The sequence below is a fragment of the Stenella coeruleoalba genome, assembly GCF_951394435.1.
Source record: "Stenella coeruleoalba genome assembly, chromosome: 6".
NCBI lineage: Eukaryota > Metazoa > Chordata > Mammalia > Artiodactyla > Delphinidae > Stenella > Stenella coeruleoalba.
In genome coordinates this window covers 53,831,591-53,850,618 of record NC_137151.1, presented here as the reverse complement: position 1 = coordinate 53,850,618, position 19,028 = coordinate 53,831,591, and the positions used below count along the sequence as shown (strand labels likewise).

The 19,028-nt window shown below is 40.1% G+C and overlaps 1 protein-coding gene across 6 annotated transcripts in view; it reads right to left on the bottom strand.

The window, feature by feature from the left end:
* GPD2 (glycerol-3-phosphate dehydrogenase 2) overlaps nucleotides 1-19,028 on the bottom strand; it is a 199,917-nt gene that overhangs the window by 32,960 nt on the left and 147,929 nt on the right. For all 6 annotated transcript variants that reach the window (XM_079923816.1, XM_079923811.1, XM_079923813.1 and 3 more), the window contains one exon: nucleotides 554-718. In XM_079923816.1, coding sequence (XP_079779942.1) covers nucleotides 554-718 — 165 coding nt within the window. The remainder of the gene's footprint in view (nucleotides 1-553; nucleotides 719-19,028) is intronic.

Genomic DNA, 19,028 nt, shown 5'->3' with positions numbered 1-19,028 from the left:
AATAGGAAGAAAGTGAGTAAATTAGCCGCTTTCTCCTTAAAACTCAAATGTGTGAGCAGTGTTGCTGTGAGATGATATATTTCACAGTGCTGGTTTTGAAGGAAATGATGTAATTTTGAAACTTCGCCCACACGGCCGTAGAACTGGACGGGCATGAAAATCTCACCAGAGTTAAAGTGATTGACTTTAACGACAGGTAAACGCACTGCTTATGTCACCTAAATGATACTTTGAAACTTGGCACATGAGTGAATTTTCTTAATAACATGTTTTTGTAAAGAAAACAGAATGCATTCATAGCTGTGGGAATTTTGTGGGCATTTATTATGATCATGATCATCATTATTGTTTAACACAAAGAAGAAAAATTGCCAGGTCCTACAAGAGAAAATTTTCACGTGAAACCAGTCATTGTTGACAATAAGGAATATAATTAATAGGACTCTGAAATCTCGCTTCAATAAAAGAGAAGTGACAGAAAAATTATCGTTCAGTCTTTATATAGACAAGGCACGATGCTAAGAAATCCCTCCCTGCCTGAGCCTTCGCATACCTGTGAGCACATCCTTGCACCGCGCACCGCTCACGCGCTCTTTCCCTGTCTTGGGGTCTGTCTTCTTGAGCAAGCTCATGACCTCCATGTAATTGGCCGTGGCAGCCCCATACCTGGCAGCAGTGAGAGCAATGGCAAGGTTCATCCGTGCGTCGTTGTGTTGTCCTGCAGCAAGGGAAAGCATCAGAGGAGGGACAGGAGTCACCTCGAGCCACAGACTGGTGGTACAGAAGTGTGTCACAACAGATATGTCACATCTGTCCCTGTCTCCCAGAATATACATGATGGCTGGTCAGCTCTATAGGGTATTATTTGAAAATACATGGGTGTTCTCGGTCAGGCATTTACCTGCCATTTCTGCAAGTGCAGTCTGTGTACCACAAAAGGACGAAAAATCTCCCTTTCCTACAGAGCTCACATCAATTATTTGAAAGTTAAGAAATAAGTAATTATTCTCTCAGTTTGGGAACATATGTATATGTCAGACTTTTCCTAATACAGACAACCTGTATGCAAGAAAGTGAAGCAATTCAAAACTTCAGAATATTTGACACCCCAACTGGTGCTGATGAACAATTTTTATGAATATGTGCTCTATCTAATATTCAAAATCAAGAGCTTAATCTTTCATAGAGAATCTCTCGGTATTCTATAAAAGGATTTTTCTTGGTTTGAATTTTGATCAGAGCCCCTTAAAATGTAACACTTTTTTTAATTGTACATAAAGGTAAGAAATTAAGCAGGGCAAAATTTAATTACAGAACAATTCCTACCTGTATTGTTAAAGATTTATTGCTGAAAAATCCTAGTTAAAGAAAACCAAGGGGGAGGTGAAGGGGGGAAAGATGATTAATCACTTTAAAATACTGGCATCACTAGAGACTTTTTCTATTTATTATTGCCAGTGGAGTTAACGCTGACCAGGAAGAATTACTCTACAGCACAGGGGCCAGGTTCTCTGTGCCCTGAATAATTAATTACCCAGGGCTAGATGTATTGAAGCAGCGTTCAAATTCCCACACATTGGGATCAGTTCTATCAAGATAATACTGATAAAGGGATGAATTTATAATGGATATTATTGTTGATTTATGTTGCCAGCATACCAAACATTTAGTATAAATGTTTTATGTAAAGTTTCTTCCTTGTGATTCAGTCTGCACAGGGCCAGAAGCACTACACAGGTAATCGGTTCCAGCTAAAAGGGCACAGTTACAAAGAGAGAATCAATGACAGGATTCTGCCACCCCTCCCCACAAACATCTTATTCTAGAACCGCTAAACTAACGCAATCAGCCAAGGACTTTTCCCTCAAAATTAAAGCCTCTATCAAGTGGAGAACGTACGTTAAAACTCAACCTGCAAAATAAGGAGTTATTTTATCCAAAAATTAATAGAATGAAAGTAGAAGAAAACAACAGCAGCAGCAGCTGAACTACAAGTGGGAAGAAAGAAGGGTAGCATTTCTATCAATTTTAACTCAGCACAACCCTAAAGATGATAATGGTCAGTAGGTACATTTAAAGTTAAGTTTAAGAAACTCACTTTTATTCACGTAGGGCTCATTTAATATTGGAATATGCTTCACAAACAGTCCAAAGAAACAAAATAAAAACTCCATTATAGATCTTCTCTTTAAACTAAAGAGATTACACATCTAAACGGAAGGAAGTACTCATCCCACCCGATCTTCCTAGTGAATTTATGTACATAATAATGAAACACCCTACGGGTAGTACAAGAAATCCAAGTCATGTTCCTATGGTAGGGGAACTCTCACCCATCCAAGTGTGCCTTGATTTACACACAGGACGGTTCTCTGGAAAATTATGTGAAAATCAACTATTTTAAATCTTATATGATGTCACTGTTCAAAGGAACCAGGCAGAAAGCCCACTTATTAAATGACAGATCCCTTTGTAAAGTGGTATTATCTATTCACATGATCATCTGGTAATGAAACTCTAACTTTTGAAAATACAAAATCTTTCTTTTAATACCTTTCTAAATTATAAAATCTCATTGGAGCAGTATTGGTCTAGTTCATCAAGCTCTACTGTTTCTGTACTAAGATATACCTCCCTAATTAGCTTCCAAATCCCAATACTTCTGAAGGTAAACAAGATAAACCTCAGTTAAAGTGTGAGGTGGAAACAACTTCCTTTGGTCCTTATTTTGCATGCCCATCCTGATACCTAGCAGCATCTGCCTTGACTCGAATCAAAAGTGTTACTTATTTGTGAAGGTCCTCACCTGCCAAAATTCTTCTACTGCCTTTATTCTACTATATGGGGTTGTTAAATTATTTACAACTCCCTGAACGTCCATGTCACTTCACACCTTCTTGCCTTTGTCCACACTAATTCTTTTGGCTGGAAAACCATTCTGGAAGCTCCGGACAACCCCTATTCCTCTCTCATGAGCTGATTCAATATCTCCCATGAAGACTCTCCTTATCTGTGCTGCATCCCTCCAAGGCCAAGTTGTTCATTCCACCTTCTGCATCAACACTGGAACTTGTACATACTATTTTTATAGTCTTTATGATACTAGTCATCCCTGTACCCATCGACTTAAAAAAAATAATAAGCCTTGGTTATGAGTCAGGCACTGTAACAAATGCAAGGAACCCAGTGGTGAGAAAGATACAGGGAGATCTCGGTTCTCCTGGAAGTAGTATCCCGCTGTAATTACTATATATATGATTTCCATGTCTCCTCAGCCTGGTCATGGGAAGGCAGGGTCTTACTTGTTCATCTTTTCCTTTCCTCATTAGTACCAAGCACAGAGCAGGTACCCAGTAAGTGTTAAGTTTAGCCAAATTCCATTCGATGTGTTAAATAAACAGGTTTATTTATAGTCTTCTAGATTTATAGAAATCTTACATAATTATATAAAATTTTATAGTCCTTATAGATTTATAGTATTATCTCTAACTATAGAATGGAATGCTTTGTCTCAAGTTAAAAACAAATTTCAGACATCAGTAAGTTGGTGGCAATAAATTTGAAGGGAGCAGGGAAACCCCAGAAATGTGTAAAATCTTAACTTGAACCCAAACTAGCCCTTATATGTAAGTTGAATAAGTGGGACAGAAGTAGAAATGGATATGAATGATTCCCTCAAGACTTAACCCTCAAGTTGCCCTTTGCTCTGAAGGGGAATACAAACACCGTTATTATAAGCTCCTAAAAATTGAGGAGTTAAGTAATTTGACTTCCCTCTTGGCCCAGGAGCTCACACCTCTACCCAGAAGTCCCCTCTTTGCAGACATTCAGCTTAATTCATTTACCTGCTTGGATTCAGGGCAGACCTCCCCCTCCCCCTCCCCGACCCACATTAAATTCACCCTTTACCCTGAGATACCCAGATGCTCGCAGTGCATGCTTCCTGTGATAAGTGGTGTATTTTCACTATTCTTAACTAAATCCCCCCCAACTCCCTTTCCTGACATTTTGAAAGGTATCTATATGCCTCCTGTAATTTTATTTCTGGAGTAAAAAGGTTTTGACAACACTGCATGTCATTGGAATGCCATACAATAATCTCAACTCCCCCACCCAACTGATCTGCTTATTAAGTTTGGATTTTCAAATGCCTTAGAGCCAGGCAACATGATACTATTCACTGATCAGTGAATAGCTTTGCGTTGGCACTTACGCGAGGACCCAGACGGGGACTGTGAAAATCTGTTTCCTACTCTGTTCTCCTTTTGCACTTGAAATCTTACATATGTGCACGTACTGAACTTACAACTCAGACGAGAGGAAGCACATAGGAGGTGGAACTATAACTGTTTTCCCTTGTTTAGAAAAACAAAATATGAAATCTACCCACCAAAGAGATGAAGGTCAGTAGTGGCAGAGAAGGATTTTGCCGTAGTCCGCAATGGCCTTGCACCCAGGATGGTGAGAGATATTTTAAGTGAAAAACATTTTAAGATGTAATTTTCTACAAGATAGGCCTCAAATATAAACATTTTGGGGACAGAGCAATATAGTTCTCCTCAGAGGGTTTCAAAGTTTGACAGAAGTTAACATGCAAAATAGCTGAAAAAAGAGAAACAATCACTGAACGTATAAAAGGTATGAAGAATGAGTAAATATGAAAAAACCCTATGTAACAAATTAGCTGGCATTTTCCTGGTCCTTCAGATCTAAAATTCCATGATGCTCTGAAATCCTACGTACAATCTTCTTTTAATACAGCCTACTGTTAAATGGCCATTTACATAGATAGCCACAGACCAATCTATGGACCCAGAAACCATATAGAAAGTTTAATTGTTAGCAAAAAGTTAGTTCTTAATTAAAATAACACCATCCATAACTTTATCATCAGTAAAAAGCTGCCACTGTGGAAATGCTGAGAGTATTTCCTTCTACCTCCCTGACCTGGGTCTTATGCAATCATGTGGTTACTTCTAGCAGAGGGAAAAAGGATGCTAGTGTGAAAGGATACCTCCCTAAAGCTTTAATCCCATTTCTCACGAAATTCACAGGGCATGCTTTATTGTCTCTGACTGACACTGAGTGACACAATGACCTCTCTGAAGCTTCGTAACAGTCTGGCAAAGGTAATTCAAAGGCTAACACACCAAACCCAAGCTGATTTAATATAACCATTATATTTAAAATGTTCCTTTCTCATGGGAAGAGTGCAGGCAGAGGCAGAGCAAAATAGGGGTGTGTGTGTGTGTGTGTGTGTGTGTGTGTGTGTGTGTGTGTGTTTGTGTGTGTATGTGTCTTTGGGTAAGGGGATTACTAAATTCTGGTTTAAGTACATACGATGAGTAAGCTTGAAAAGGAAAAGTCAAATGAGAACATACTTTTCACGTAAATTATAACAGAATGCAATTTCCCCTAAAACTAACTTATTTATAAAAACGATTATTTGTGTGAGGAGTGGAAGGGATCAGGGAGACGCATGAAACAGTCTAGGGAGAATGTACCTTACAAGACACAGCTCTGGGCTTGGGATGATTGGGTCATAAGTTTTGAGTGAGTCACTAACCTGATTGGGGGAATGTAAGTGGTGCACTGCATTCCTCTGGGTTTCAGTGTCCTATAAACAGAGAGGAGCTGGGTGGGAGCCTCTGAAATCATACAATGCATGTAATGGCTACTCTTCAATAGCTACCTCTCTCTTTCAAGATGTTACTTGCAATCTCTTCCTCATTTCTGATTTCTCTGACTTTGGCCCAGCATGTTTAAAAACAAGATTGGGATTAATGAAGACCAAAAGATAGGTGCTTTGTAAAGGAAGTCAGAAAAATAAAATGAGAAATAATATTCTTCCATTACACCTAGAATTATAATGAAATCTTGATTTGATTAGCTTTTATGAGCCACACACTCGACTGCAAAAATTGTCCCAATTCTTCACCCCTCCCTGTATCCATGCCCATTGCCAAGAGTCTTCACAGTGTAGGTTCCCACTTTGCCTCTGGACGCAGCCATGTGAAATTGTTTTGGTCAAGGGAACGTTAGTAGATGTGATTTTAAAAGGAGGCTCTGCCAGTGCCATGAAAATGACATACCCAGGCTAGCCTGCTGGTACCAGGAGGGCAATGAGAGGCCTGTGGTGAATTGCCCCAGTCATCCCAGCCCGGGCAATCCTACATCAGCTGACAGACAGTGAGTCTCTGCTGAACCTCCAAACATGAGTCCAAGTTCAGCGGAGACCAGAAGAATTGCTGAGCCAACCCCAGACAAGACCAGAAGAGCCACCTAGATGAACACTCCAGTGCATGAGCAATAAATCCTAATTGTTTTCATGCTGCTTAGGTTTTATGGTTGTTATGTGGAATTGTGGCAACAGATAACTTATACAGGCAATGTAGCCGATTTTCTAATAACATCAGTCCCAGCTTACAAACAGGCTCTATCTTCAAGACTGCATTCTAAGATGGCTATTCAGAACACAATTAATTTTCCTATAGAAATGCTATAAATAGATGGTGGTAGGTGATTAAATTGTGGCACAAGAGCTATTTAGTGCATAGGGTACCTGAATAAGGAAATTAATAATAGCCTCGATGCCCACCACCCCCTACATTCACCCTAAATCTCCAGGCTGACCAAAGAGCTCATCCTCGAATAAAACTCAGCTCTTTCCCACCTCTTACTTTTCGCTCATGGAATCCCTGCTCCATGGAACATCTTACCCTTCCTGGTAAACTATTCAAATGTTCATCTTTCTTTCAGGAAACCTTCCCTGACTCCTCTCAGACACAACAGCCTTCTCTCCTCTGTGCTTCTATGGCACTATGTACGTATCCTCATTACAGCACAAACTATTTTCTAAATAATTGCATTCAATACTCACTCATTTATTGAGCAAATATGTACTACATGCTTTTAAATGTGCCAGGGATTATTATGCTAGGAGCTGGATTTACAACAGACACCCAGACAGACATAGTTTCAGGCCTAGGGCACCTTGATTCTAATAACATGTTCCTAGAAGATAGAGGACATCTTATTCAGTTTTGCTTTACCAGTGCCTAATATGGCATTTGCTACCTGGTAGACATTCAGATGTTTGATGAATGCATGAATGAATGAATTATAGAACACAATCCCAGGTCAGAGATTGTTCAAATATGGGAAATGTGCTCAGGTCTTACAGATTCTAGGAACAACCCCTAACCCCTAACCCTACCCCCACGATAGCGGTGGTTTCCACTGAACCAAGGGACTATGGCCTCTCTACCTAGCTACCCAGCAGACAGTAGAAACAGGATGTCTTCTACCACAAACTTTTTGGTCAAAGTACAAGCAAAAGAAAAAGGCTAGTGATAAAGTTAAAGCAAGCAAGGGCTTGATGTATGATCAGAACAGCAAGTGGCGTATCCCTTTGACAAATATTGATTGAGGACATATTATGAGCCAGGCATGATGATAGGCATTAGGGATCCCACTGAGTAGGGAAAATAAGCTAACCCTGGTCTCTGCTCTATGGAACCACATTCTAATGGGGAAGACAGGTAAAGTCAAGTAAAACAAATTAAAGACAATTACAAATTGCAATAACGGCAACGGAAGGGAAAATAGGGGACAGGGAGAGCAACAACCTGCGGAGTTAAGGAAGGCGGGGCAGTTAGAAAAAGTGGTCAAGATAAGCAAGAAGTAGAGAAAATGCAGGGAAGATTAAGTCCTAATAGCAAGACCACCACCTATAAACTTTAATCACTGCTAATGTGCAGTTATATCCAAAGCTTATATGAAGCATAAACTATCAGAAATGTGACTATAGTATTAGCACAACTACATTTGATTAAACAGTGTCTGCAAAGTGATTTTTTGTCATTCGTACTTTAAAGCAGTCACCTATAGTTTATACATATCAATATTGATCATGAATTAGGTTTAGAAATCTTCCTGGGCTGATGTACATTTTTGCAGGAAATGTCTTCTAGTATAGACTGGTGATACTCAAAAGCATAATATTCAAAGTTTATGAATTGGAGTAATTTGCTGTCACTTATCCATACTACAGTTCTCAGGAAGGGACACCTGTTAGCCCTGAGCATGTAATCATTTTTATTATTAAATACAAAGGTACAATTAAATACAGGCACAGAATGTGACCTGCATCATAATTCTGCCCAGCCCTTCTCTTCACAATATCCTTTTCATTATCACCGGCCTTTTGTTCCTTCATCTTTCTTTTGTCTCCCCCTAAGTTTTCGAATAAGCTATTTACAACCTGAATAATTAGCAATCAGCGTGGATCTGTGGTCTCTGGCCCCGTGTAAACCGAAACACTGTGAAGGGCCTTGACATGACATATTTAAGTACATAAAAGTTTCTATACCCTCAGGGCTTTCCTTTCTTGAAAAAGTTTTAAATGAATCTAATGAAGAATAAGTTTTCTACTTTTCAGATACTTAGGAATCTAGCTACATTTTGAATGAAAATAAAACCACATTTAAACTTCAAACAACAGAATGCTTTGGGTATTCATTTTCTCTCATCTGTGCAAAAATGTCTATACATCAGTTTACGGTAAAGACCCCCCTCCCCTCCCATGCAGAACAATTAATTCTCTCTCTAGTACAAGTCAAAAATAGGTTTTTTATACTTTTAAGGAAGAAAAAGGAAAAAGGAGCAATGTGACAAAAATTAAATGAAATGAAGCTGAAAAGTCAGGAAGTGTGACACACTATAGAGACTCTTTTACAGACCATACATTTCTGTGGCCTAAAGCCACAGGTCATCCTCCTTAGTCGTTTGTGAGATGCACCAAAGTCACTGATAAGCACCTTTGAGGGTAAGGGTCTTTCTTTACTGAGAGCGGCCGTCTGGAATGCATGGCAACTTAACCCAAGATAACTGACCTGAGGATGCTTGAGATTTATTTCTTTAACAATTATATTTATTAAACACCTACTATGTGCCAGTCAGTGAGCTAAGTATCACTGTGGGGAGCAGACTGAAACGGACTGGCTCAGCTATCCCAGGACTCTGAGAACAAGAGCAAGTTTACAGTCCAACTTGGAAAGGTCGCAAGTTCCAAAAAGTCTCTCCATTTCTGAGCACTTTTCCTTTCTCTTTCCTCTGCAGTTTTCCTAAAATATCACCAAGCCTAGTGCTCCAGACATACCTCTTTTTCTCTCTTATGTTACAGGAAGATCTGCAAGGCTTTGTTCAAAGGAGTGTGGACTGAAGTTCAAGCCTCATCTCAGCCAACCGTGAAACCTCACGCTAGTTGCTTCATCTAAGGTGCCGGTCACTCATCTATACAGGGGAAATGACAATGGGATTGACAGAGGTCGAGGAGTGAGATAGGGAGTGTCTGTTCTGACATCATAGTTCTCAATAAACATTAACTATTATTATTCAAAGGTTAAAAAATGTACTGAAAAGTCAAGACCACTTTGTACCTTAATTAAAAGATATCACTACTGCCCCAAATACTTAAAAAATAAAAACAAAAAGAAAGCTCTGTACATTTTCTAGTTCTAAATGGTTTCTTGCTCATCAATCTGGCAAGCTTTTCCTGGAACGTGTTGACAACTAATCTCTAATCTCTGCACTTCCTGAACACTGCCTGCTCTTTTTTGTTTCTCTTTCTCTCTTTACGTTTTACCACTGATGCGCAAGGTATTCTCTTCTGTGTGCCATCGAGGATGGGAAGACAGGGGAGTGATTTTCAATCCGGAAGGAAAACAGCACTGACAGCATAACAGAGTGTTTGGAAATATCAGAATCACCAAGTCTTCTTCCAGAGGACTTCATTTTCTTTTAAAAATGGGGAGCCTCTGCCAGTTTCTACCGAGGAAATCAACACTTGCTATAAACTGGGAAAAGTCAAAAGATCCAAGTTCTAATGCCTCAGATAGCCACAAACTGGATGTGTTTCTGTAACAAATGACTGTCTGGGTTTTGTTTGTTTGTTTTTGCTTCCCAGCATCCCCCCTTCTCCCCATCACAGAAGCCTCGCAAGAGGTAGAGTCCACCTGTCCCCCGCACACGGACCTCTAACCCCACTCCGCCAATCAGATGCTCCCCACACAGACTTCAGTCTAGAGCTAGTGACCCAGAGAACCAGACACGGAGAATTCAAAGGTGGAGGCCTGAGAACAGCGGCACCATCCCGTACTAGGGGTATGGGGACAGACGTGTCAACAGCGATGGCAGAACGAGACACGGGGGGCGGCCATCAGCATTAACGTCTCTGGGGCACCGGTTCTGGGACAGGATCGCGCCTGCGGCTTTGGATACTGCCATTATCTATATCGTCAGCAGCCTTCCCAGCATCGCTGCCTGTTGTTCAGGTCCTCTCAAAAAGGTTTTCTCTCCTTAAGTCACCAATTTATTTTTCTTTTGCCTGTGACTAAAAACCTGGGCCAGTCCCAAGCCCTGTGCTTCAGTTTCCTCGCTGCTGGAGCCACAGAGTGGAACTTCGTGATCTCTCTGGTTCCTTCCAGCTCTACCAGTTTTATAAGCTGCCATCCCAAAGTGTCAAATAAGCCAACTGAGAGTCGAATTCTATAACGAAGGAAAAGAAAGCCTTCAATGGGAAACAGTCGACCTCTCATAAAAGGACTGGCAAAAGTGAGCGATGCCTTTCACTTACCTAGGACCATCTCCCGGCCCCGTCTCCTCATCTGTGTGTGAGTGCGTGCACACAACTTTTTACAAACCCACTGGAATGGCCCCGCCTGCCCCAGGGGTGATTCTGAGTGTGAGCTACATAATAAATAACATGGAACCGTGTCCTAAGAACCAGCTGGGGAATCCTAACTGGAAGCAACCTTTTGAGAAGCTTTATCTGTTGCAAGTGAGTCCTGTATCTTATCAGATTTCTGTCTCTAATCACGGGAAGATTCTACACCTTATCAAGTTGTTATCAAATCAGTCTGACCAGAGCCCAATGTCCTGATTGAAAAGAATGTGTACTATCACATGAACAAGAAAAGCAGGCTCTCAGCCCAGGGAGAGCCCTGCGCCTGGAGACTCAGAACACCTGAGTCCAGGACACAGCAAGTCACAGACTGACTTGATGCTGGACGTATCCCTTTACCCGTCAGAGCCTGTTTCTTCACCTGCAAAGCAGAGTTAACACCAACTTCTTTGCCACTGAAATGATCAGGTTAGAGCGTACAAGGAAGCATTTGTAAGCTGGGAAGCACTGTGAGAATGAAGCTATTATTGTCAACAAAGATTTCCTTCTACTAAGTTTACCTTCCCTCTCTCCTTTTGTCTGAGATGGTCTTTTACTTGCTATCCAAATCATAAGCGTTCCTCAGTTTTCAGAATAATACCTCTGAGCAACCCAGATTCAATGTTTATTTAGAAACTTAATTTGGGGCTTGAACTCCAAAACAGGAAGAAAAGTAAGAATTTAATTCTCTTTGTAACTACAAAAACAAAACTTTCAGATTCAATTTACAAATATATTTTTAACAGATATTGTTTCAAACTATAGTAAAAAATATCCAATTGCTATTGCTTGAACTTGCTACTTACTAAATAAGCAAAATCCTGATCTTAATTTGGTCATTTAAATAGGTTTGCCCTGCTGGAAATTTTTTTTTTTTAACAGCAATCATGAGTCATGGATGACTCACGTGAGCCACACGGATGTTTTGTTTCTCCCAGGAATTAATAAATTAAGGGCAGGGACTTAGTTCTACCCACCGCAACCATCACCACCACTGATTTACCTCCAGGAAGGACAACAGTGCCAGGCATGTAGGAAGGTGCTAAAACATTTGTTGTCTAAAGTAATCAATTTCTAATTCGATAGTCTGTGCATTCAGCTAATGCCCATCAATTTAGCAGAGCCTTATCACCCTGAGAGAAGTGAAAAAATATTTTGAATGCTTACAGCCAAGATCACATGATGAGGCAGAAGACCAAGGTGCAAATACTGTGAGAACCAGCTTAATAGGGAGCTTCCTTTAATGTCACGACCTACCTGCGAACAGCTAGTAGAATATCTGACATCTCCAAGATAAAAAGAACAGGAACAGAAAGTTTATACACAATGTAGTTATCAATGAAATTACGTCAATATTGCAACCACACACATCAAACACTACGCCAGATGCTCTAGCCATATTTTTAAAGCCAACAGATTTATTCTTCTGGAAAGATGAACACAACCAAGAAAAAAAAGACTAGACATAGTAAGAAAAAAAGATCTTCTACTTTGAGAAAGTAGCTTGAGTTGTAACTTAGTGATGACTCAGTATGACTGTTCATACTGTTCAAAAGACTAGAAAATAGATAACTGCATTCTATTATCTAATTTGAAAATGTTCATTTCTAAGTAAAAGAAAACAACCCATTTCCTGACACACGCATGAAAAAGTTTTGTTTCATTGCTCTAACCTTCAATGATACTTCAACTTCTGGCTGGCCAATCTGCAACTCATAGAATTTGAATATGGACAGTGTATTAGATGACATTGAAAATTCTCTTTAATTTAGTTGGGTATAATAATGGCATGGTAGCTTTAAATTATTAAAAAAATAAAGAATAATCCTTATCAGTTAAATGTGCTTTCAAGTATTCTAGGTGTGGGGATGGCACACTTTTTCTGTAAAGGCCATTCGATCTCTATTGACCTACTCAACTCTGCTGTTGGCAATACCTAAATGAATTAGCATGGCTGTGTTCTAATAAAACTCTGTTTTACGGACACTGAAATTTAAATTTTATGTAATTTCGTGCCACAAAATTTAACCATTTAAAAATATAAAAACCATTCTCGCATACAAAATAAGAGGCAGGTAGGGATTTGACCTCTGCTCTAGGAGAAAAGAAAAAGGGAGAGGGGAGGGAAAGAGAGGGAGGGAGGGAATAGATAAAATAAGAGTACCCGTGAGTTGATAATTGTTACAGCTGGAGATGGTACACATCAGTTCAAAATCCTACTTTCCTTCATGTATGTTTGCAAGCTTTGATAATAAAAACTTAAAATTTTATAAATTTTAATAAAATTAAATTTTATTATAAATTTATAAATCAATGAAGGGAATACTTTCCCAATGTATATCAAATCATCACATTATATACTTTTAAATATCTTACAATTTTATTTTTCAATTATACCTAAATAAAGCTGGGGGCGGGGAATTAAAGCTTTAAAATGGGAAAGAGGAAGGAAAGAAGGAGGGAGGAAAGATGGAGGGAAGGAAAGGAAGATTATTTTTGCTGCCACCATCACCATTATGCTTATGGGGCTCCCAATGACAAATGTATAGTTAATCTGGTTCATGTGAAGTTTCCTTTACCCTACCACGTGTTGTCAAACTTTCCACACCAATAAAACATGGTTGTTTAGAACTCCCTCTCCGGGGGAAAATAAACTGACAATAGAGCTAATCAATGCTCCTGTACTAGAGAAAGACACTTCCAATATTCTACACAGTTTGATTGAAATCTGCACTCAATAAATATTTAAGAGTTTAAACAAGAAAAGATTCAATACATAGGCTATGGACTCATTTCTGATAAACTCTTACATAAATTAAAATTAAATAGTACCATTAAAACAAATTTTTCACCAAAAAGTTTCAATGAATGTCAAAAAATGTTCCTTTTGTCTCTGAAATTCTGGAGCACGGTAACATGCAGCAAGACTCCAACGTAAAACACTAACTAAAAACAAACGAACAAAAACTAACCACACCCTCACATTGCTAATATTTCTTATAATATAAAAAAATAAAGTTAGATGCTACACAATGCCCCACCAAATTGAAAATACATTTATTAGTTTTACTTTCAACTCTTAAATACAAGGCTGGGACATACCGTAAGTATTAGTAATGTTTTCACTTTTTAAAGTTTTAAAATGAAAAGTAAAAACAATACCATGCTCCAGCGAGCAGAGTTTCTTTCCCATATTCCCAGCAATTCTCAAAGTCTTCCTGGAAATGCTAGTCAGTGGTTAATGTCAAAGAGAGATCATACTAGTTTCTATCTGAGATGGTCAAGGTGCACTCACCCAACTGTAATTACTGACAACCTTCAATTTGCAGGCTCAGCCCTAAGCAGTCCCTGAGTTAATCCTGATGGCACGTGACAATATACGAGGAGTCCCAGCCCTCCAGAATTAGAATCTGCCCACAAATTGTTACCTCCCTAGACGAGGGAATCCCTGGTGTTTACCAGGCTGCAGTCTCTCCTGCCATATACACCAAGCATTAGAGTCCCTGCCCAATATTGGACTTGCACTCTTATGTTCCTACTTGGACTAGAACTCTGCTCTCATCTCAGCTTGCTTGACTAGAGCTCTGACATTCTGCCTTGCTCTTCCTTCAAGTACTGGCCCCTCTCTCTCTCCATTTCAAGGAGATGCCTAGTATCCTCCATAGATTCCCCCTTCTCCCAAAGAATCCCCAAAATGCTGCCATGCACTTGACTCCACGGAGCATCCCTTCACTGAGAAAACTGCTTCCCTGCTCAGACCCACCATCAGTCTCCCGCACACTGATAGGACTGGGATGAGTCCTGGGGTTGCCAAGTCAGCTGAGACAGGTGGTTAGGACTGCTAGCCACTCCCCTTGGAAGACTGCTCATAGCCAGGCTACGCCTTGAGCCTGCGTGCTCCTGGTTCACTTCTCTGCTTCTACCAACCTGCCTTGGGAGAGCCCTGCCCTCAAAAGTTATTGAAGGGTGTCCATATTTTAAGGGTAAAAAACAGTTTAGCAGATCTAGCCACGGTTTAGTGTTGCCACATATAGCTATTGGTAAGAATAGGTTCTGTGAACGTCTTACTGCCTATAGAAAATAGGAAAAAGAGTCACTCATCTATCCTTTATCGATACCATAGTTCAGGATACAAATTCAAAGTCAATTTTACTTTATGAGCTTTAAGTTCACCTGGTCACAAATAAAAAATTTAAATGTCAAAAATACTGAATTCTAATTAAAAACCTAAGCCTAAGAATCAAAGACCCAAACAGACTATTCACCTTGAGGGGCCAGATTATAATATATTACTCCATTAAAATACAACTTAAAATGCAGCATATTAGTTCTTCAACTTAACATATGTCTCAAAACTTCTCAGGAGCACTGCACAAAGACGCTTTTGTAAAACAACCCCACAGCACTTTGATGTGACCGTATGTTCATTAAAAGGAAGTATTACTACTTACATACATAAGGTACATAATGAATTCAGTATGTGTCTAGAGTTGGCTAATGCTATTAAAGCACACGCCAAAAGCACAGACTATAAGTCAAATGCGATTTGTCAAAGTAAGATCTTAATATGATACAGGTTAGAAATAAATAATTAAACCACTGATGTTCTGATACGGAATTAGTGAGGAGAGCTAAGCCCACACTGAGACCAGGTGGCAGGTGACATCCCTTTGTTCTATCTATAGCTTTGGCTATTCCTCTCTCTCTTCCACCTGGATAAGTACAAAATTAGCATGCACCAGGCATTCTTCACTCCCCCAAAGGGTTTATATCTCTAACACTGCTTTAAAGACTGATATTCTTTCCAAAATGTTGACATAAGCCAGTTGGGCAGTTACGGATTTTTTAAAGCCCACATTACCGAAGTTTTAAAAAATCTAGATTTCTCTTAAAACAGAATTTGTAAACCACTTGACACTAGTTTATTAACTCACTTCCAAACTGAGGACAATTTAACAAAAGACCAGAAAGGGCTGACGTATATAGTAAACAAAAAGGCCAAGCCACAAAGACAACTATCAAAAATATAAGAAAATCTAGTCAGTGAAAGTTGGAGTTGTCAAGGAACTGTGAGCAAGGAGACGGATACTGCTCCATGTATTATGCCTTCTTTTTCCTACCTCTTCACCTCTCTTTCAGCCTGGGTTCCTTCAAATCAGCATAAAATCTCATCCAAGACTCTCCCATTAACCACCCAAATATGGTCCCTAGATTCTGAGTTCCCTGCATCAGATGCTGTTTTCATTCACTGATGCCCACTGCCTACAGAATTCAAACTTAACTCCTTAGCAGAGTATACCTGATCCTCCAGGATCCTGACCCTGTTTGCCACTCCACACCTCTACATCACACTACATAGAGTGTGATGCTCACATTCTATACAACTGCTTCCTGTACTCCGTGTGCCTTCATGCCTTTGGCCACAATGTCCTTCCACATCCTCCCTCACTGACCTCACCTAGCTATACTACTCCACCTTAAAATTTGGTAAAGTATTGCTTCCTTACGGAAGCTTTTCTAGGTCTCCACAACCACCTTAGGTATATGCCTCTTGTAGAATTTCTCACATGTATGGCAAACCATTGATTTCAGTGCCTGTATTCCCCGAAGAGCTTTTGGAGGAAAAGAAACATTTTGCATTATTCTGTGTATCTCCAGGACCTATCAAGTTGCCTGGATTTTACATGGTGCTAATATATGGTTACTGAATAGATACATAAATAAATAAAATTGCTAGTCGCAGAAAAAAAAAAAAAAAACTAAGAATACTATCCTAACTAGAAACATATGAATCTACACATTATTTCAACTTGCTATGCAAATCCCAAGACTAATACATTAAGGCCAATCTTGATGAAGAAAGTCAGAATTAATGAAAAGAAAACCTTAGAAAGGGCTGGTACTCAGTTTTACTGTCTACACAGACGTGACAATCATACAGCTTAAGCCTAGACCTAGAGTAGGCACACTTCAATTCAGAGGTAACACATGTCAACATTCAGTCAGCTTCTTCCCAAGAATCAGAAATCAGGAAGTTCAGCAGTGTTTACGTGGAAATGTGTTTGTTTGTTATGTTTTTCCCATCTGAGTCCCGGATGGACTCAAAGGCTATGAGGTGAAACGTAGGCTGGTCAAGAAGCCCTGCAGGGCTTCCCTGGTGGCGCAGTGGTTGAGAGTCCGCCTGCCGATGCAGGGGACACGGGTTCGTGCCCCGGTCCGGGAAGATCCCACATGCCGCGGAGCGGCTGGGCCCGTGAGCCATGGCCGCTGAGCCTGCGCGTCCGGAGCCTGTGCTCTGCAACGGGAGAGGCCACAACAGTGAGAGGCCCACGTACAGAAAAAAAAAGAAGCCCTGCAGTTTTGGGAGGAGCAGCTTCAGCAGCAGAAACATGAGGCTGAAATTCAACTACTGCTTATAAGCCATTTTCCAACATTTCTTCAGAAGCTCTCACAGCTCATGCATTGATGGAAAATAAGGCTTTTCACGGTTTCCCTTTCATAGATTGATCAAACGTACATACAGAGACCACCCGGGTGGATCCAAGGGCTCCTCAGTGCTACAATGGTACAGAGTCTTCTGGAGGACCCCTGTTTTATTTTGGACACAAGGATCCTGGACATAAGGAAACCTGAAAGCAATGAGAGTGGTCACAATCCACTGGACAAGGGAGAGAAGCACTCCGTGCTTCAGTGGCTGCTGCTTCCTCCAGTCCTTGGAAACGTCCCTCCCTGTGGAGCTGGAGGATGGATTTGAAGCTCTGGGGTAACTGAACCTCCCCAAGGCCGCCTTCAGCCCTCACACGCTGATGGAGATCTTCTCACTCAGATTGACTACCCTACACGCAGTGCCATAGGTCTCTCTGAGTTGCGAGTTAGGAAAACGTTCATGGCACCTGGTTTTAACATGTGCCTCTGCCCCATGCTAGACAAGGCACAATTTCTATACGAAATACGGGTAGTAGAGGTGGAGATCAGAGCATGTTTTTTCTCCCCAGCTCTCTACTACTCAGTAGCCTTCTACGTTCCTGTCACTTTGCTGGTTCTGCTCTGCATTCCTGAGACTTGCTTTCACCTCGTTTCTGGGTGGCACTGCTCTCTGCTTTGTAGCTGCTGTTGCAGTCGGAAGAACAATTTCAATAAGAGCTGACAGGATCAGGCCCCTGTGGTGTCTCTAAAATTTCAAGTTCAGTTTCTGTGAAAAATGCTTACAATGCCATAATTCAAACAGAATTAAGAGGAGTAAATAGTCTGAAATTTGTAGCTCAAAATGTGCACGTAGTGAGGGAAGACCACCTACTCACAATCGGATGGCCCGGGAGCACTGGGGGAGGGTGGCATCACGGAGAGCCACCCAGCACACAGAAGGCCCTCAGAAACAATCACATGCGCTCAAAGGCTTGAAGATACTTGAATAACAAAAAGGGGACCTAAGTTTACCCACCCCTCCTGCCATGAAATATAAGGAACCTGCAAAGGAAAGACACAAATAAAAATGACTGCTTTTATGTGTGAAAAAAAAAAAAGGGTGGGGGGGAGAAGATAAGTTTCAGACAAAAGTCTAAATCGAAATGTATGGGGTAAGTTAATGATGTTCACTTTTGTCGGGGTTGGAGAGGAGAAAGGGCCAAAGTTACGTTAAGCAGCAAATGTAGCAAATTAAAATAAACTTCAGAGAATTAGGTATTTAACTGCATCTAGCTATTTAGATATTTTAAATATTACTCTAAATTGTATGTTTGTTTCATTATATTTGTGTTAATAATGTTTACACTTGGCTCCTTTTAAATAAGATCTTTTGCTACTTAAAAAAATAGACATAATTGAGTGGCGAAATGTTCTTCTCTCTTTATTCATACTGAAGGATCGTGAAGACATGAGTTTTACCCAAAAGAGACAAGAAAAAGGAATATACAAATAGAAGATAGAGGGAAACGATAAAAATACATATTAATCTTGCTTTACACCAAACGTGTTTCTTATAACCCCCGTGTACTGTTATTTATTTTTTTTTAATGTTTTTTGAAGAGGCAACTATTGAAAAGGATAATTTGGGTTTATATTATTCTCTTAAGGGGACAAGAGTAGTGAATTTGTCTGATTTGTAAATCCTGAGGGTATTCAGATTACTTTTTAAATAATAATGTATTTACACCCCTTCTTTTGCCAAAACAGATTTGAGTTAACTACTGAGGTACAATGTTTTGCACACAAAAAATTATCGAGAGAGAGAGAGAGAAAACCCTCTGGAGCTTCTTCTCGGCTGACTTTCAGTCACAATTTGTCCTCTGTAAGGAAAGGGAAAACT